Source organism: Podarcis filfolensis, assembly GCF_964270895.1.
Source record: "Podarcis filfolensis genome assembly, chromosome: 7".
Taxonomy (NCBI): Eukaryota; Metazoa; Chordata; class Lepidosauria; order Squamata; family Lacertidae; genus Podarcis; species Podarcis filfolensis.
Genome location: NC_139603.1, coordinates 84,982,420 through 85,001,517, shown reverse-complemented (window position 1 = coordinate 85,001,517; position 19,098 = coordinate 84,982,420). Strand labels below are relative to the sequence as shown.

At 39.3% G+C, this 19,098-nt stretch overlaps 1 protein-coding gene and 1 long non-coding RNA gene across 22 annotated transcripts in view; both read left to right on the top strand.

Annotated features, from left to right (window-relative positions):
• Positions 1 to 19,098, top strand: part of PTK2 (protein tyrosine kinase 2) — a gene marked incomplete at its 3' end in the record, with an annotated part of 202,889 nt that overhangs the window by 30,178 nt on the left and 153,613 nt on the right. For 3 of the 21 annotated variants that reach the window (XM_083621891.1, XM_083621895.1, XM_083621910.1), the window contains exon 1: positions 1,657 to 1,772. The exons of 16 other annotated variants lie outside the window; for them this stretch is intronic. In XM_083621891.1, the coding sequence (XP_083478017.1) occupies positions 1,736 to 1,772 (37 nt within the window). In that variant the 5' untranslated portion in view covers positions 1,657 to 1,735. Of the gene's footprint in view, positions 1 to 1,603; positions 1,773 to 19,098 lie in introns of those variants that run through there. 2 more of the 21 variants (XM_083621894.1, XM_083621907.1) reach the window with 2 other exon arrangements.
• LOC310766336 lies at positions 7,288 to 17,285 on the top strand. The gene is made up of 3 exons (XR_014550078.1): positions 7,288 to 13,896; positions 14,164 to 15,092; positions 16,459 to 17,285. It is a non-coding gene; the product is annotated as an uncharacterized lncRNA (long non-coding RNA).

The following is a 19,098-nucleotide window of genomic DNA, read 5'->3' as shown; positions in this document are numbered from 1 at the left end:
GGGCTTTAGGAGGATATAACACTAGGGACATAAGCCACACATTAATAAATCTTTCTCCCAAGATCTGACAAAAGCTGCATTCTGCAGATTTCTCTCCCTCTCCCTCCCTTTCCTACCCGCTTCTCCCTTTAATAGCTAAAACTTTGCAACTGATATTTATAGTTATTTTTGCCCCAGTGCATCAGTTCGAAGCTGCCAGGTACTCAGAGGTTAATTTCACTGTGTGCTTTTGTAAATTTATTTGGAAAGATAAAGTGTAATCAGTGGATGGTGGGATTTTTTGGGGTGTTGGTGTTGGGATTTCTTTTCTTTCTTCTGGGAAAGAGATTTCTTTAAACCAGGAGGAAGCCAGGTGCCAGATCTCCTCCCCTTCCCACACTTCCAAAATTTTAATTTTGATGGGTTCATTCTCTCCCCCCCCCCACTTTCCCTTTTCCTGAGACCATGCAGAGCCCCAATCAGTCGGCAGGCATTAGTGGTTTGGATGGGTCCTTAGACTGACTTGATTATACAGCAGGTTTGTAAGGGAAGATGAAGAACAAGAAGAAAGTGGGCAGGAGTTGCAGTAGAAAACCAAACTGAACAAATTATGCTGTTGGGTCTGGTTCAGATTTAACCTTGAAACAAGGTATGATTTTTTTGGGAGTAGACTTCTGGATTAGGTGGTGCTCTCTCTGCTCTTCCCTGTTTATGCTGTATTCTCCATTTAGCACTGTATGTGACCACCTCTAACCTGGATTATAAAGAGGTTTGGTACATGCCTAAATTTCATGTTGGATTTGAAATCGGGTTGTCAAAGAGTGCTAACAGACTTCATCATGGTTTGAATTTGTGGAAGGGATGGCTGTGTTTGCACATTACTATAAGCCACAGTTTTCTGGCTTGTCATCCTTTTTCTGCCCAATCATTGCTTCTTTGCTACTGCTCTGGTGCAAGCAGGACAAACAATCCAAGAAGCCTGAGCTGGTAATTGTGGTGTCTTTGTCCCTAGCAGCTTTAGGTTGGTTTTCAAGTTGTGGTTTGTCATGGAAGCCTCGATCCCTAACTTGGATGTAACAGAAAACCAAGGATTCATTTGCTCTGATTGCATGATTTTTGGAAAATGAGAAACATGGAAGACTTCAGTCAAGTAAAAAACAATTCATGGAATGGATGGGTTTTTGTTGACAGCTCAGAATTTAGGCAAATGTAGGAAGGTGTATGAACTTTATACTGTTCTCATTTCATGTTTTTCCCCAGCAGATTTTTGACTGTTTCGATTAAGGTTGAAGGTACACACTGAACTGAGTTTACAAGAGTATAAGGCATTTGCTCTTATAACCATATACCCTTGGTACTGGAGACAGAAGAAGGGGTAGAGCTCCAAACTTCTCAGGATTCAGCTTTATGTCCCCCCCCCCCATTGTGTCAACAGATAAATCCTCTTTGGTATGGGCAATACTAGATTTCCTAAGAATAAGCAGTTTTATAATGAGAGGCTAAAATGTTTCTCAAGTAATTGTTCAGACTTTTTCTGGTTTCACTCTTTTCCCTCTTATCATTAAAGGTGCGTAGTTGTTTTTCAAGGAAGGGTGTGTTTTGGTTTTTGCCTACTGTGAAATTTGAGAGCTCTTGAGTGTTTTGAGATTTGACAGTAGAGGCACAGAGCGGTAGACATAGCTGCAAGCAACCTTGCAGCAAGGGAATCAGACATAACTTTCCACTGGAGGATTTCTTTCAAACACCACAAGAGCAAATGCAGGTCCTTGGATTTTTAAATTGTGCAAGTAATGGTATGTACTTCATGTATTGTTTGGGTTAATTTGGTTAATGGGTATACAGACAATTCTGGTAACTGCAGAAGGTAGAGAACTTTCGGCTGTGTGCTGATAATAGCATGTTTTGCTTGCTTCTCAAATATGCAATAACTTTGTCTCAACATTCCCCTATGGTAACAAATGTTCTGTAGAGACTTGGTGGTGGCAGTATAAAGAGTATCCATATTGTTTTCTCTTTTTCTTTGTCCATAATGGTGACTCAAGTTTGGATTTTGTAGCAATTCAGGTTGAAATTCTCCAAAAGCTGAAACCGCCTTCAAAAGCACAACCAAATCTGCTGAGGGTTTTGTGTGTGTGTGTTCCTCTGGTATGATTCTTTCTTGCCTGTTTCTGAGTCTCGGGCATAGTGTTTAAAGTTCCTTTTTTTCTGAGATGGGATGCACTCTGGTATTTACCGTATTTTTCGTGTATAACCCGCCCCTGTGTATAAGACGACCCCTATTTTTTTGGGACTCAAAATTAAGGAAATGGGGGGAGATTGCCCACAGTTCTTAAGCTTCTTTTGGGGTGGATTGCCCAATTGTTGAGCTTTTTTGGTGGTGGTGGGGATTACCCAGAGTTGTTCAGATTGCCGACAATCGCTCATCCGCTAGCGGCTTATAGATAACAAAAATTAGTTACCGTCCATTATAAAGAAAAACATCAGCCTAGTTTCAGGGGCAATGGAATTATTAAATTGGAATTAAATTATTAGTATTCATTTATTTAGAATACTCATTCCACTTTTCAGCAGGGGTGGGCTTTCACATAGGCATCTTCCATCCTTGAAAAAATGAACACACTCACTCAGTACTCTCGCCAATATATATGTAGGTTCTGGTTGTTTTAGAGGCAACCCCTTCCTTGAAGCTCCTCTTCTCCCTTCCTCCCATATCAGAAATATATAAGATGTCAAGGCCGGAAGGACATGGCTGCTCCTGCCACAACAGTTCTTTCCTCAGACAGCTGACTTAATGACATTTGATGGAGTTGTCTTTCTTTTTTCCCAGTCTCAGTTTTTAGTTCAACTCTCTTGTCTTTGGCAAAGAGCAGTCCCTCTTTAACACCCCCCCTCCACATTTCTGGAGCAGAACTGATAATATCTAGGCCAGGAGGACAGGGCTGTTACCACACAGTTATTTCTGCAGACACATCTAATGTACCCTTCCAGACAACACAAGAAACTATGTTATGATCCTATTGTATTTGTTGGATGAGATGTAAAGTGGTAAATCTGGTTTTGGAGTGCTTAGACATACAGATTGTGTTCTGAATGTTGTAATCAGAATTGGGGAATGGTAAGATAGGAGTAAGGGGGATCTATTTTGAACTCTTAACACAAAAATGTTTTCCTTCCCATTTTTAAGACTTGATTGCCTTATTCTGTCCTCTTGCTCTCTGTACATGTTCTGAAAAATGTAAGTTTTATTTTTCCTTAACTGCTCAAGCAACTTATTGGGCTAGGCTTGCAGAAGACTGGCATTTGGAGTAGCCGGTTAGCAGATGGTTGGAATGTGTGCAAGGACATCCAGTGGTATACAAGCATGCGTGGTAGTCTAATTGCCTTGCATTTTTCTGTTAACTTTTTTTGGCAACAAAAAAAACTTTTATCAGAAGCAATGTGAAGTGATAATTATTCCTTTCTTAATTGTATGCTTTTTGTAGTTTTATCTAAACACAATGGAATTACTGAGAGGTTATAAGCGTTTTACCTTCCAAGTCAGCAATTCCTTCTGGTGAGGGGGATATTTAGGTCAAGGTTACTGAAAAAATCGGAGTTTATATTGGTTTAATTACATCTTAATCTATGGGGAAATTGCTACTTGTGTATTCTGATAATACTACTATAGAGACTAAAAAATTATATATCTGTATGTGACAGTTGATGCATTTTGGCCAGCTGCCTTCAACTAAATAAAAAGAAATTAGATAGCAGAGGTTGCCCATGAAGCTTGTTCTGCCATCTGTATAGTACTTGGATTTCAATCTGGAGAATATCTGTATCCAATCTCCCCAGAACCCAATTGATGTATAAATATCCCCAGTAGCACAGTGAAAGAGGCAGGAGGAAGGTAGATATCCTCCAGTCCTCCTAAAACTGGTTGTACAACTGTACCATTATCTAGCAAGTTCAAGGAGCATGCAAAGAAATGTTTAAAACTTGGCATGCATCTGCTTGTACTTGGCATACATCTTTTTAAAATTGGATGCAAGTGCTTAATTTGTTTGTTACATTGGAAGAAATTGTTTGCTAGTATGACATATTACATTACCAAACAGAGCTGGTTAAACTTGGGTCAAGTGCTCTTGCTCAATTTTTAAAAAATCCAACTTATGTATTTTTATTTGATTGCATCATTTTTTTTGCTTTCAGCACAGCTTAGTTTTAAGGGAAAACCATGTTAACTTGTGAATACAATTTAAAACTTGCATCTGAAATGGGAGTGTTCATGTGCTTTGTCATTATGAAGTGTTTTGCAGCTCTAAGTATTCAATTGGAAGTTAATCCATTGAACTAAGAGCGACTTTATTCTGAATAAACATAGACAGGATTGGAGTGCATGTGATCTAGTGTAAAGCCATTTCTATGTTAAGGCAAGGCTAGCTAATGTGATGGCCTTCTGATGTTGTGGGCTATAATTGGCATCTTCCCCAGTCCAAAATCTCTGGAGAGTGCCATGTTGGCTATCCCTGTGTTAAGGAGAACTGCTTGGCATTGGACCAGCCATCTTCTCTAATTTGTGGTCATTGTGGACTGCATATGGCAAAGTGAGTTCAAGCTATGCTTGAAGGTAAGGTTACCAGATTTTTTTCAATGAATCCAGGGACACTTTTCAATTTCGATGGATTTTGTATGGGGACTGATTTTGTATGGGAAACGGGGACATCTGGTAACCTTACTTTAAGGGCTTCTTCCCAAAGGCAAAAAAACGTACTATTGTAGGGTGGCAGGTACTAGTGTAATTTTTGGTCTTGTGCCAGAAACACAACACTGGCATATACCAGGTAATCATAACTTACACCAGTCACATCAAAGTATGCATTTGGACACCCTGCTTCAGCCTTTTGGCATAAATCCAAGTACAGAAATGGGTGCACACGGTCAGGAATTTACTACAATCTCCCCATGTGGCTGGGTGATGTGGAGATAATTTAAATTTAGCAAAAGCTGCACCTGAGTCTTACACCTAATTAGTTGAGAAAATGTGCTACAAAACTTAATGAAGGCAGATAAATGTTTGTAACAATTACCATTTCTATCAGCAACAGTAAATACCCAAAGTAAGCAAAGTAAGCAAATGTTGTTAAAAGAAAATTTCTGAATCAAAACTACATGTGTAAATTCATCCCAGATCACATTTACTAAAACATCCTTTCTTTTTAAAAAAGAATGCTCTGCTTTGTATGTTCAGTACTGGGAACCATTCTCTGGAAAATGGCACAACTTGGGTTTACTAGCCTTTGAGCATTTAACCACAAATCTCAGTATAGCTCATAGAAAACATTACCTGCTAGTCAAAATAATATCCATTATTATTTATTGGGAAATACTGAATCTTGCTTCATTCTGTATCTCATTCAGTCAGCTTGGGCTTTAGGCAACCTAAATAATCTGTTGTCACCTGCAAATATGACTACCCCACTGCTCACTCGTGATACCACATCATTTTGATCACTGTTTGCTTCCCTCCTTTGTATTAAATACTTGGGAACTAGTGATTGGGGATCATCCCTGTTCTGAGCACCAAGTTCTCATACATCACAGTTGTACTCCTCGCCTCCTTGAGTTCTGAAACTGTTTTGAGACTTGACTTTGCATTCTGTTTACTTACTTGCATTCACCTTACTTGCATCCAATAAAAAAACACTTGTACATGGACATTCGTTTACTCTTTTTGTGCTTGCCCCTCCTTTACTGTCCCCTGCTTGGTCTGATGATTAGTTCACATTCAATGTGGGAAAGGTATGTTTCCCTTCTGGTGGAAAGTGTGGGGTGCTACTTAGCAAGATGGGGTAGAGTTGCTTCTTTTTATATAAATCCATTGGTGGATTGTCTGTTGCATTCTTGCCCCACTATGTTGGCTTATTTGAGGCAAAAAGGAAAATCTTCAGTGTCAAATATTCTTTGCTCATATCTGGAGATTGACCTTGTTACAAATGGCTTGTTTTGCTTGACATTGTGTGTATATCAGATATTGGTGCCTTTAAAAACATTTCTGAGCACCGTCATTGTGAATGATTTATAACTCTACTATAAACTTGCTTAGGTGGACTCTTACGGACAGATATGCAAAGAACTGTATCTGTTTCTTAGTGGGGGAATTTTGCTTTTGACTTGTATTGGCTGATGAAACTCTCTGATCACAGTATGTTAACGTCAAGTTCTCTGCAGGGTACAACAGCAATTGCTTATCAGGTTTTCTTTTATCAGGAGCCTTCTTCTAAGATGTTTGAAAAAGTCGACCCTTCAGGAGTTTTTCTAGTCTTCTTCTGGCTTCACCACCAGGTGCATGTGTAAAAACCCACTCTAAAGGTCTGCCTGGGAACAACATTTGTCACAAAAACTGCTTGCTGCTTTGTCTATAACAGCTGCAATTTTCAAAGTCATAAAGACAAATCTGGAAAATCATTGTAACACTAAAATAGTTAAGCTTAGCATTCCCTTTGCATTAGCAAACTATAAATCAACTGCATTTTTTTTGGCCTTGCTCATTAGGCAGAATTGCACCCCATACGTATGTGTGTGTGTGTGTGTGTGTGTGTGTGAGAGAGAGAGAGAGAGAGAGAGAGAGAGAGTATTTTGAACAGAAGCTGTGAGGTCTATTGAAATAAAATGTTTGGGCATCAAACATGCACTTATAAATTTATGCCAGACTGCATACAATATGTATGTGAAATGCTTACTGATTGATGGACATCTCAAGCTGTGGAAGTTTACAGTGCTTACTCATAAGTAGAGCAGACTGTATCAGCATAAATAAAAGGCATAGTTTATTTTTCTCTCTCAACAGTTTTTCCAGTTGAATGGGTCAGAGATGTGGTGGCCATAGCTTTGCCTACATTTCTTATCGAAACCTACTCACTCCCATGTTGAAGCATCATTGTATAGCTTAGGCAGAATTAACAATTTTTGCTTTACATTCACATGTTGGTAGCAAGCCACTTCGTTATGTTGTGCAACATGATCGTATCACAGCATAGGATGCATTTAGCTTTATCTCTCTAGAAAAATAGCAGGAAGTTGCTGGGCAGTTTATGTGCACAAGCAAGAACATGCCTTCTAGAGTTTCATCATGGATTTTGTTTTCTAAATACCTGTTAAGACTCTGTGGGGGAGAATAGTTATAGTTTTACATTCAAGTGATTTAATTCCAGCATCTATTTTCTGTTAAATATTTTAATGTGATAGCTCTCGTTTCCCCCTCTCTCAACTTCCTTTCAATTTTCTAAGCTGAGACATGAATATTAAGGATGAAAGGCACTGAACTCAGATTTTCTTACATGCTGATTTTGGAGGATGTGGACACCTTAGAACTCAATCTTGTTTCACTGCTTGAAAACTCTGTCTTCCTGTCAGGCTATCTAGTCAACTGGGATAATATGACATTTAAAATTGCATCACAACAGTTGTTTAAAACCTGGACATTTTAAGTGGTGGCCCACTGAGATCATCTTTCTAGGAATGAAAATCCCCAAAGCTGGTTAAAGTGAATTTAGCTTTCATACTTGATCAAATAAAAGCTGATTTAGACTGCTGGGAGACATTAGTGGTCAATCTTTGTAGGAAGTTCCGTATCATTAGCATGAAAATTCTTCCTCATCTCATTTATATTTTAAGGGGCCTTCCTGTCTCAATTTCACAGCATTATTTTACAGAAACCTGTTGACCTTAAAGAAATCCCTTTGTGGAACTGCCTATCCCATTTCACTCTCCAGTAGCTCTGACTCCTTGCTTGATTGGGAGTTTAACAATCTCAGTCCCCACATCGTATCATAGAACCTTTTCTTCTAGCATTTCTTTGACAATGAGTTCCTCAAACTGCAATGGTTCATACATACAGTTTTGACCCATTATAAAGGTCACTGCCCTTGTATAGTTGGCTCTAGGGCAGGGATGAAGAACATGTGGTCCCCTGCCCCAAAATTGTCCTATGATTTTGTTTTTGTTCTCTGAATCTAATGTCAACCATGCCGGCACGGCATACTCAGAAATGTTGTTATACATGGTACGTTACCTGATTCCCATTTTCCAGCAGAGAGAATTCTCGTTGCAGGTGGTAAGTCAGAAGCAATTCCACATGGTCATGTCTAGTAGAACCTTTGTTTAGAAGGTTAGACGTGACCATGTAGAATGGCTTCTGACTTCTGATTTAGCAAAAAGACCACTGGGTGCAATGGAACTCCATGTCCCAAAATTTTGTTGACTCCTGTGGGAAAGATGAGCACAAGAGCAGTTTCCTCTCCTGTAGTTCCCAGCAGCTCATATTCAGTAGCACACTGCCCTCAATCTTGGAGGCAGAGCATAGCTATCATGGTAAGTACCCACTAATAGCCTTTATCTCCATGAATTAGACTCTTTTTCCCCCTTATTCTTTTTCTGCACTTCTGGACATACAGTATATCTGCAAGTTCTTCAATATTTTGATTGCCAATTTTTAATGCTGTTCCTGATCTTATTTTCTTTAATACTGCATCCTTTACTCAAACACTAAAAAATTAATTACAAACATCTTTATCCAACTTGTCCCCCCCCCTTTTTTGCATGTCTTGAGTTTATCCTGTATGCCCATAAAATGCTGGTTTCATTATCTTCATCTAGTTCTAAGAAATCTTTGATACTAGGGACACCAATCAGTTGTTTTATAACTGTCTCGTAGCTGTCATTGCCTGCTCAAGAGGCAATTTTATTCATAATTAAGAAGAAATATGACTAGCATCTTACTTTGTTATTAATGCTAAAAATTGCATCTCTGCAGAAATGTAAAAGACATCTGCTGGGAATTAAAAATAACTTTTTAAGTTCTATACATTAATACACATCCAGATATTAAGAAGCTACTCTGATATTCCAAGAAGGGGAGAGATCTTTGTATAAAGAGGATCGATAGTTTTTCATTTTAGCCAAGGGTTGACACCTTATTAAGTATTTAACAGTTACATCACAAACAACAAAGACTACAGATCATTATATGGAAGACAAAAGTTTACAAAATTATTGTTTGCTATTAGAAGTTATGAAGTTCCAGTTTACATTTTGAGTCATTGCAACATTAGGTGTTTACTTACTCATTTTCAGTTCCAGATTTAGGGCATTGGTTTGTTTTGTATTTGCATGAATTAGCATTTCTGGTTTTCAGTGACCTTTGAGAGGAATAAGTTCTAAATACACTAAGGTACTTCAATGAGAAAGATGTTGTCCTGCTTTTGTAAAGAAAAAATACAGCTGCATCTCCTTCAGCTTGCTTCTGGATAATAATATATAGTGAAAGCTCCTGCTAGCTTCCAGGAGGGACTTGCTTCTGTTCTTTATTGTCACTCTTTAAAAAGTAATTGATTGAAAATGCATGTTAGGGTGTGAGGCTATCAAGAGAACAGAATGGGCTTACTGGTACACGCACAAAATATTGGAGTAGAAGAGATTCGAAAGGCTGATTGCTGTGGCTGTTCTTCTTTTAGGATTTATTGCGGCCGCAGCCAGATTTAGCAAAATACGTTTACCCATCTGGCAGCCTAGAATTGTCTCGTCAGCTGAAGCTAATGGACTTAGTGATGGATGCCTTTTGTTTGCGCTGCCTGACTTTTGAGTGAAAGGAGACAAAAGAAGCTCCACTGGCTTCACTGTACTGTGTGATAAGCTCGTGACCAAAGGCTGCTGCACTATGTTCTCTGTGAAACGGGATGGGGGGAGAGCAAATATTAATTGACAACTTAAGTGTTTTGGATCTAAGAATGCTGAAGCTGTACTGAATATACCGAATTCTAGCAGGCTTTGTAAGCAAGAACCTACATGGAAAGACTATACTGTGGTAAGTATTATGTAAGACGATTCTGTTTCACCAGTTTAATGTGTGCATTGGATGCAGTTGTTGCTATGCCCGGATTCTGAATATTTTTAGTCTTTTGTTGTATGTAACCTGAAAACCCATTTGTATCAATTAGGTTAATAGTTAGGACCTTTGTGATTATTCTGCATTTTGTCTCCCAAGATGGGTGTTCATGTGGCTAAATTACATGCACTGAAAATCTATCAAGTCCGTTTTCAATGAGCAAACATGTCCCCTCCCCCATTTTTCATTACAGAATAAAAATATATCTGGAACAAAATTAAACTTTGTTAGTTTGATTGGGATGCTGCAATATCCTTTCTTGGTATGCGGGATGGTTAAATATGGGCGTGTTGATATGGTAACTGACAGCTCTGTGTATGTATCTGTTTGCATTAAAGTACACCTTATCAAGAGCACATTGACAAAGTATGATCATAAGAAAAAACAAGTAGCCGATTGATTTTCCTAATACATAAAGCTGTGTGGTACTGAAACATTTTGTTTCCTCAGTCAGCTCAGTTTTATCAAAGAATGTCACAAGAGCTAGTTTCAATTTGTTCACATTTTTATTTTGTATTGTAAACCAATTATCTTCACTGATTTAAAGATATTGAGCATATAGCAATTTCAAAGTGGCATTGAGTTTTCGTAAAAGTAGTGAGACAATTGTGACTATAAATCACTTGTGGAGCAGCTTTTTTCCATTACTCACAACATTTGGATGTCACACTAAAACAGGAGTAGCTAACTTGTGGTCCTCCCATATGTTTGGCTGCCATCTTCTCTCACCAGCCCCAGCAGGCATAGCTAATGGTTAGGGATTGTGGAATTTGTAGTCTGGAAAAAGGTGGCTAGGACTTAATCCTTGAGTTTAAAGTCCCACTTCCCTGGTAACTGGAAGAACATGCTCTACGTTGCTTAGATATAGATGTGTCTTTGTATTAAAAGTTTAAGTGTTCAGAATTTCCCATCTACCAGCATTTGCTGCATTAATAAAATGTGCTTATTGCCTTTGGATTAAAAATGCCCCAGAGGTGTATTTGATGAAGGCCTGCATAATTGGTGGCTCACCAGTCAGAATACAACACACCGGCCGTGTCTGGTGGTTGCTGTGTGCTTGACAAGCACTCAGCTCTTGCAAGGGGTGGGGTGTGTCTGTGTGGCCACGTGTTTTAGGTAAGGAAAATGTCATTGGTTCCTCCACTTCCCACAACATATATGTAGCATTTATTAGCTACCTTTCTTTGACCTCCAAGATATATTTGCACCAAATATTTGTACCAATATTTGATTGGTGATTAAAACTTGCCTCTTGCTGTTGGGAGAAAGTCGGTGTCATTATGCTGTTAATACGCATAAATTGATTGGTCTGCACAGTGCATTACGGGAAAGATACGCTTCAGCCATCATTTTAAATGTTGATTATGCTTTAATGGTTCTACACTAAATATATTCATTTGACTCTTAATGGACACCCAAAACCATTCATGCTGAATGTGTTATTCTTATCAGTGCTCTGACAAAAAAAGCACACACTTAACATTTCTAGATGTTTCACTGTAACTTCAGGAATCCCTGTAAGGAGATGGCTTATACAAAGAGTGCACACTTCATTCATGCTACCTGGAATTCCTTTGTTAGATTATAGTCTTTGTAGGCTGTAGACTTTGGAGTCCTTCTGTGGAGTGGATTCTCCACCTTTCATGTGAAAAGTGGAACAGCTGATGTCTCTTGAAAAGCATCAGCAACCATTAGCCAGACTCTTAGGAGGACAAAGTATTTACCACATTAGTTCTTCAGATTGACATCTTTCATCATCCCTTGTCCTTATTTTCCTCTTTGGTCATTTTAAATTGCAAGTTTTTTCTTCTCCTGTCTTACTTTTTGTGAAGTCCCATAATTCTTTACCTCTAACAGGAGCAATAAAGAAATAAGTGGTCTTGGAAATATTTAGCTAGAGGTGGGTAAATCAATGGTCTAACTTAGAAGGAGGATTTGCAGTTTCTCTCCTGAATGAATCCAATTTTTTTACAAGTTTATATTTTAACCTACAGAAGAAAACAATAGGATTATTGTATGAAGTTTGGATACATGATGCTGATGAGTGCATCTATTAAATACACAGTTTATTACTTATTTCATTTGTACCCAGGCCTGTTGAACAAATCAGTCTTTGCCTGTCAGTAAAAGGAAAGCAGAAAGCAGGGCAGCATAACATCGCATGGATGGGAGTTCCACAATCTGGGAGCAAGCTACTAAGAAGGTGCTCTCTTGTGTTCTCACTAAACATGCCTGTGAATGTGACAGGGCTGAGAGAAAGACTTCCCCAGAAGATCTCAAAGCCCGGGCTCCCATAGGAAGATACACATCCTGAGTTGCTTTGGGTTCATTAATGGAGGGGGTGAATTGCGACGAAAATGTGAATAGAAGGTGGGGGCAGTCCTACTCGATATACCACTTGGTATTTGCTACAGTGGCTTGGAGGGTGTGGTTTTTGTTGTTGTTGTTGTTGTTTTGAGCAAGTAGTATGTAAATTTTGTAAAATAATAAAAAGAGAAACCAAAATAAAACCATCCATATTTGAATTGGCTTTGAAGCCAGAGGAGTTTTGTGTATGTGCTGGTAGTCGAACTGTCAGATTGAAAAATGTTACAGGATCATTAAGACTCTGAATTGCGAGGGTTGACTAATAAGTGGAAGAATAAAGTATTTAAGAGAGTGTACCAAATGCTGGCCTGGACTGAGAGATGGCTTTTATCTGGTGGGCAGAATATTTAGAAAGTGTTCTTTTGAAGCAGATTACCCACCTGACTCGGTGTACTCTTACGATTAATTTAGTGCTGGTGAATGGAGCTAGAGAGGCTACTTGGGAGTCAGTTCTTCTATGGTCCATTGAGTGTGAAGGAATGACCGCTGGGTGTGGAGCACACTTCGGCTCACAGACAGCCTTAGCTGTCTGACCGCGTGACCTTCGGGTGTGGAACATACTTCCACCCACAGACAAACCACAGCTGTCTGAACATCATGCCCTCTATCTAACCTTTGGCTTTCTCAATGGTCTGCCATGCCCTGTCTGTGACCTTTGTCTCCTTCGTCATACATTGTGCAAGGGGAAAGTGACGCGGTGGAAACAGGTGCCAAAATAACTTTGTACCACCCCTCGATCTCGGGATTGGAAGATGTGTAAAGGTCAGAGTCCAAAATGTATCTGACTGGTTTTGCATATTGTGCTAATAAAAAGAGCCTCAGCAGAGCTGGCTGGCAGCTTGCTTGTGCACAGTTCACCTGCATTACCAACTCCTGCCTCATGCCTTCACTTCAGAGTGGGCCTGTCTGCTTCAGTTTTTGTCATTAGCTTATTGCATCCTGCTAAGAAGTGAAAACAGAGCTGACTTTTCTATCCAAGAGTTTGCCAAGAGTGTTTCCAATTGTCAGATCACTGTAGCCACTTCATGTCTCAGGTTTTTCCACTCAGACCTAGGTACTTCTATAAGAGGGATGTGATGGTAGGACTGCCCAGGAGCAAATAACATGCAATGTACCTCTCAGTCTGTTCTTTCTCAAAGAAAGGTAGGGATGTATTCTAGTTTGTCACAAGAGTGTAATTTCCCAGCACCACTCCACAACTGGAAGCCTGAGCGAAGGGTTAAGCACAGCTGATGGCTCGTCCAAAACATAATAAACTCTAATTATAAATATTAATTTAATTTCCATAAAGAATGAAAGAAATCTAAAGTTATACTGGGGGGAGGGGACACATTCTCTAAGTAGTTCATACCACTTGTTATATCCTGCCAATATTTTCAGTAACTTGCAGGTTAAAGAGAAGCATCTTTCTTCAGTTGGCATACAGAGAACATGTGATGTCCCAGCAACGCTTAAAACACATTAAGGAGAGTGGCAAAACTATTGGGAAAACCTACTCTTTGTCTCTGGAGATTCAGGAGAGGGATTGGGTGACAACAATAATGCCATCAGATAGGATTTTGACTGGGCCAGGTTTTACATGGGTCACAATGGCAAACACAATTTTACCTCCTGTAAATGTGAGTGTAAGTGAGTGTAATGTAAATTACAGATAGGTAGCCGTGTTGGTCTGCCATAGTCAAAACAAAAAAAAAAAATTTCCTTCCAGTAGCACCTTAAAGACCAACTAAGTTAGTTCTTGGTATGAGCTTTCGTGTGCATGCACACTTGTGTATCTGAAGAAGTGTGCATGCACACGAAAGCTCATACCAAGAACTAACTTAGTTGGTCTTTAAGGTGCTACTGGAAGGATTTTTTTTTTTTTGTAATGTAAATGTAAATGTAAATGTGAGAAGTGAGTGTACAGTTGAGATCTTCTGTTCCCACTTGTCAGATTTCCCACATGGATTTGGTAAAGTGCAGCTCACATGCTTACTGGCTTTTGAGATTATGTAGACAGGAATCTGGGCAGAAAGAGGGCATTATGAAGAGAACCAGTGTTGGATTACTGTTACAGCTGAGACCATACATGATTCAGTATTGAACATGATAGAAACAGCTAGAAACAACTGTAGTTCATTGAGGCCACCACTTGTTTTCTGTCAGCACATTCTGAATCTTAGCAGGTCTTGAAAAGAAAATAGTATGAGTCCTTTTCTGATTGGATGGTATAAACCTTAAATAAACTTAAACTGATGTATTCCACTGTTTTACTTGGCCGATTAAAGGGACCTCCCAATACTGTTTTGTAGCGTGTCAACCACAGTTGGTGTTTCTCATATGCAAGACAGAGTTGAGGTCTATCTGCTAGGCAAATCATTGCTAGTTTAAGGAGTTGTGCAATGCAGAATTGACATAGAAATGTATGTTCTTTTTAAAAAGCCTTGCTCCATTAGTCAAAAGACATTCAGAGCCACTTAGTCTTAAAAAGTATTCTAAAAATACAAAACACAGTAATTTGGTCTACATATAAGGCTGAACCATGGTTTAGAGCAGGGGTCGGCAAGGTTTACCTTGCCTGGGTCAGTTCACTCCAGTGGAGATCCCTCCGTGGGCCAGATTGCATGATTTCCAGTGTCTCTGCAGACGTGATTTTCGGCGCTGCAGAAACCAGTCCCTGTGTCACACTGTGGCGGTTTAGCGCAGCGTGCGGGGACTCACCGAGCAGGCGGCTCGGTTCAGGTGCGGCTTGTGGGCCGGTTAAATGACCCCTGTGGGCTGCTTATGGTCCATGGGCCTTAGGTTGCTTACCCCTGGTTTAGAGTGACATGCCTGAGCAGCAGTAAACCTTGAGTTTATACACTATCCCTCTCCTTTTCTTCTCTAGTACATCCACAAAGTTTGGAAACATTTCCTGGTTTGAACGAACTAGAGTTAAGCATTCCACTCAAACAGGGAACTCTGGTCAGTTAAACCACAGTTTGATCTGGGCTTGTTTCAATGAAGTATTGTTTTACTAACTACAGGGTAAATTCTGTTAAGAACAGAAATCTGTAGCTGCACTGGAAGAGGAGAGAACAGAGGGAAATGCACAAGCAGAAGGCTAGTTAACTTAATACTAAACTATGGTTTTAGCATTGTGTCTGAACCTGGGACAATAAGCACCTTTATCTTAAAAAAAAAAATCAATCTTCTATCAGTCCAATCAAGTTATATATCAATAGCAGCTCCAGAATTCAGACCTGATTAAGTACAGCTTGGGTACCACCACAAAACTCCTTTTCACAAGTTAACACCCTCTTTTTATTGGACTTGCTTTGTTTTGATGCAGGAGTGTGCACATTTTAGCACTGTACATATTTTCCCTTTAAATATTTTTATGCTGACCCCAGAGCACAGCACATCTAACATATGGTTATCCATTGCTGTTTGGGAGACTGTCTTTATTTTATTTTTGTTACATAAATAGAAAATAGTTTTAAATGTCAAAAAGAGGACAACTAGAACAAGAAAAAATGATAAAAAATACAATACAAGGGGAAAGTATACAATACAGTGGAACTACAAATACTTTGCATCACATAGCTTATGGGAGAAAGCACCTCAAAGCCAAAATTGTAAAATGTCATGCAAATATGAGATATACCAAGAATCATGGGTGATTTCTGTCCTGAACTGTTTCCAAAAATTGAGCTGTGAGAGTGGAGGGTAAAATTTGGAAGAGTTCTTGAATGAATGAAATTGTGTACAAATCCTTTAAAATGACCAGTCTGCCCTATTTAATGAGTGCAGGAGTGGTTATTGGGTATGGCTGTTACACAGGAACATAAGAAGCTGCCTTATCAAACTGGTCAGTCCAATGGTAGGATTTCAGGCAGGAGGTCTCTCTGAAGCCTAGAGATACCAGGAACTGAATCTGGGACATCCTGCATGCAAAGCAGATGCTCTAGAACAGAGCTATGACCCTTCCCCTTGTTGTGTAAGAACACAAGAGCATGATTGCTTGGTCATCCCAATTTAGTCCAATCTGCTTCAGGCAGCCAGGCAGCCAGATGTTTCCGAAAGCTGTCAAGCATAGCATGAAGATAGCAGTGAAGACTAACATGTTTATTATGGGACGATCTTTTGTGGACTAGAATCAAATGCATGATGGGTTATCACATGTGTGGTTACATGTACATATGTGTGTTGAGAGGAAAAGGCTGTAGGGTCAAAGGAGTGTAGAAAATGCAGTCTGAGACTATTCACACAGTGACCATATATAGCAGCAGTCACTTGATTTGATCTCCTATTTGTAGTGAGATCAAAGCATATAGTATTTATTCAAATTAGGAATGCTGCAATTGAATTTATTGAAAAGTGATGGTAGTTTATATTTATATTTATATTTGTCAAATCTCATTGAGTAATCTACATTGCTATAGAGAATTTGTGATCTAATTAATGCAAGTTGTGAAGATGTAACTGTGCAACACTGGTTTTGGTGGTGCCTACTTTTCCCTTTGTTCTTTGTTACAGTTCGTGGTTAGTGTGGATAGAACTTAACCATGAGCAGGACTTTGGAAAGCACCCTGTGCTGTAGCAAAAGAAAAACAAAAACAAAAAACAAAACATGGAGAGGAGCAAAGCAGCTGTGATGTATTCTCTGGGAGACCATGTATTCATGTAAGCCATAGTTTGGCTCAGTGTGACATGCAAACCAGGGCAGCATGGAATTGTTCATTTTGTAATGTCTCTGGCAATATTTACTTTGAAATTGTGCATATCTTAAAAAAATAATGTCAGTATGCATTAGCTTTGGATACATTAGCTTCCTGCTTTGCCTATATCCATTGTGTGTATCTTGGGTGAGGAGGTGTGATGTTCACATAGAAAGATTCCACCCCTTCCCATATTCTGAAGTAAATCCTTTCCACTTGTGGGTGTTGTTGCTTACCAGATATAGATAATTCTCTCATCCCCCCCCCAAGTTCCTATAACACTTTTTTCACAGAAGCATGTCAGGACATGAGCTCCCTTTCCTTTCTAATGTCTGTTCTGAAGATTGTCCAGGCTTACATGCTTTTTTCAAAAGGGAATTTTCAAATAATGAAACAGAATTTTTGTAACACCCTTTACTTTTTTTTTTACGAGAACTGGGTTAAAATTTTAGTGCTACAAATATCCCCAGATTATAATTCATTGATGTGACAGATCCAAGATAGTGCGCTGCTTAGCAAAAATAAATCTATGGGTGCATCTACCTATACTAGAATACTGTCAGGCTTCTGCTGTCTTAAGGAGGCTGTATATACCAATAACTGTTGTTTATGGAATCTATTGCTGGAGGCAACTTAAGGCTTTCCATTCCTGAAGTTTGTGTTGCTCTTTCCTGCCTGCTTTTTGTTTTCTCATATTTAAGGGCTTCTCTCATTACATCAGCCTGACTTGCCAGTGAGCAGATGGTTTAGTGAGCATTTTTCTTGGTGGAATTGTTACCCTTGAGCTTTTCTGTGTTCTCCCCTGAGTGTTGCCTAGTTTTGTAAGACAAAATCCTGTGGCACCCTTAAAGACAAACCAGTTTCTTCTAAATTCATAATGAACTAGCTTAGCCCCAAACACTTGAAGTGGTGGTGTGGAAGTCAGAAATGTGGAGTTTAATAATTTATCTTGTTCTCTTTCTCTCTAGGCCTGTGTTTATGGTAGGTTTTTCCTTGGTACTAGTTTGACCATATCTCCCCAATAAGTGGGAATACTGCCTATATAGCTATAGCACCCTTCATTTGAGGATTACGGCCTGGTTTACAATATAAGGACACAATAATACATAACATAATAACAAAACAATACCCCCCCCCCAAGTTTAATCATTCATTTAGCCAAGTTTAATGATGATCAACCGTGTGCGGCTTTCAGATTGCTGTAATACTGTTAGTATTTTAAACAGATGTCTTCATTTACTTTATTGTACCTTATTTGTTATAATATATAATTTTACTGTTTTAATAATTTAAATAAAATAGTTTTTAAAAATGAACCACATCTCTTGTCCCACCTACTTTTGGCCTCTAGCCCCACCCATAAGAGACAACCCCAATTTTTCTGGCACCCATCTCCCCCCAAAACAAATACACATATTTTGTCCTCCTTTTTTTGCCTTGAAGAATTTTTTGGGGAAGTCTATTATAATTATTTCTACATCTATACATGTGCTGTAATATGCACTAAATTCTTTTTCATCCTATCTCCCAGAACTACAGTCTAGCTAAAGTCCAAGGCTCTGCAGGGAGGGCTGGGAAACAGATGGCCCTCCAGATGCCATAAATAATAATTATGATGATGATGATAGTAGTAGTTTATTATTTGTACCCCACCCATCTGACTGGGTTGCCCCAGCCACTCTGGGCAGCTTCCAGCATATATACAGTAAAAACATAATAAAACATTAAACCTTAAAAAACTTCTCTATACAGGGCCTCCTTCAGATGTCTTCTAAAGGTTATATAGTTACTCATCTCCTTGACATCTGATGGGAGTGCGTTCCACAGGGTGGGCGCCATTACCAAAAAGGCCCTTGGCCTGGTTCCCTGTAGCTTCAATTCTCGCCAGGAGGCCCTCGGTGCTGGATCTCAGTGTCCAGGCTGAACGATGGGGGTGGAGACCCCATTTGAGTTTGGTGTCAAACTCAGCCAGCATGGCCAGTGGTCAGGGATGATGGGAGTTGCAGTTCGATTGAAAGAACCTCCCTTCCTATGCTTTAAGGAGAACTGCTTCTGAAACTGACAAATGGGTCAATTGTTCAAAGAAGCAAATGCATTCAAAAGTGTTTTGGAGCCTTTTTGGCTCCTGGCTGCTTTTCTATTCACTAC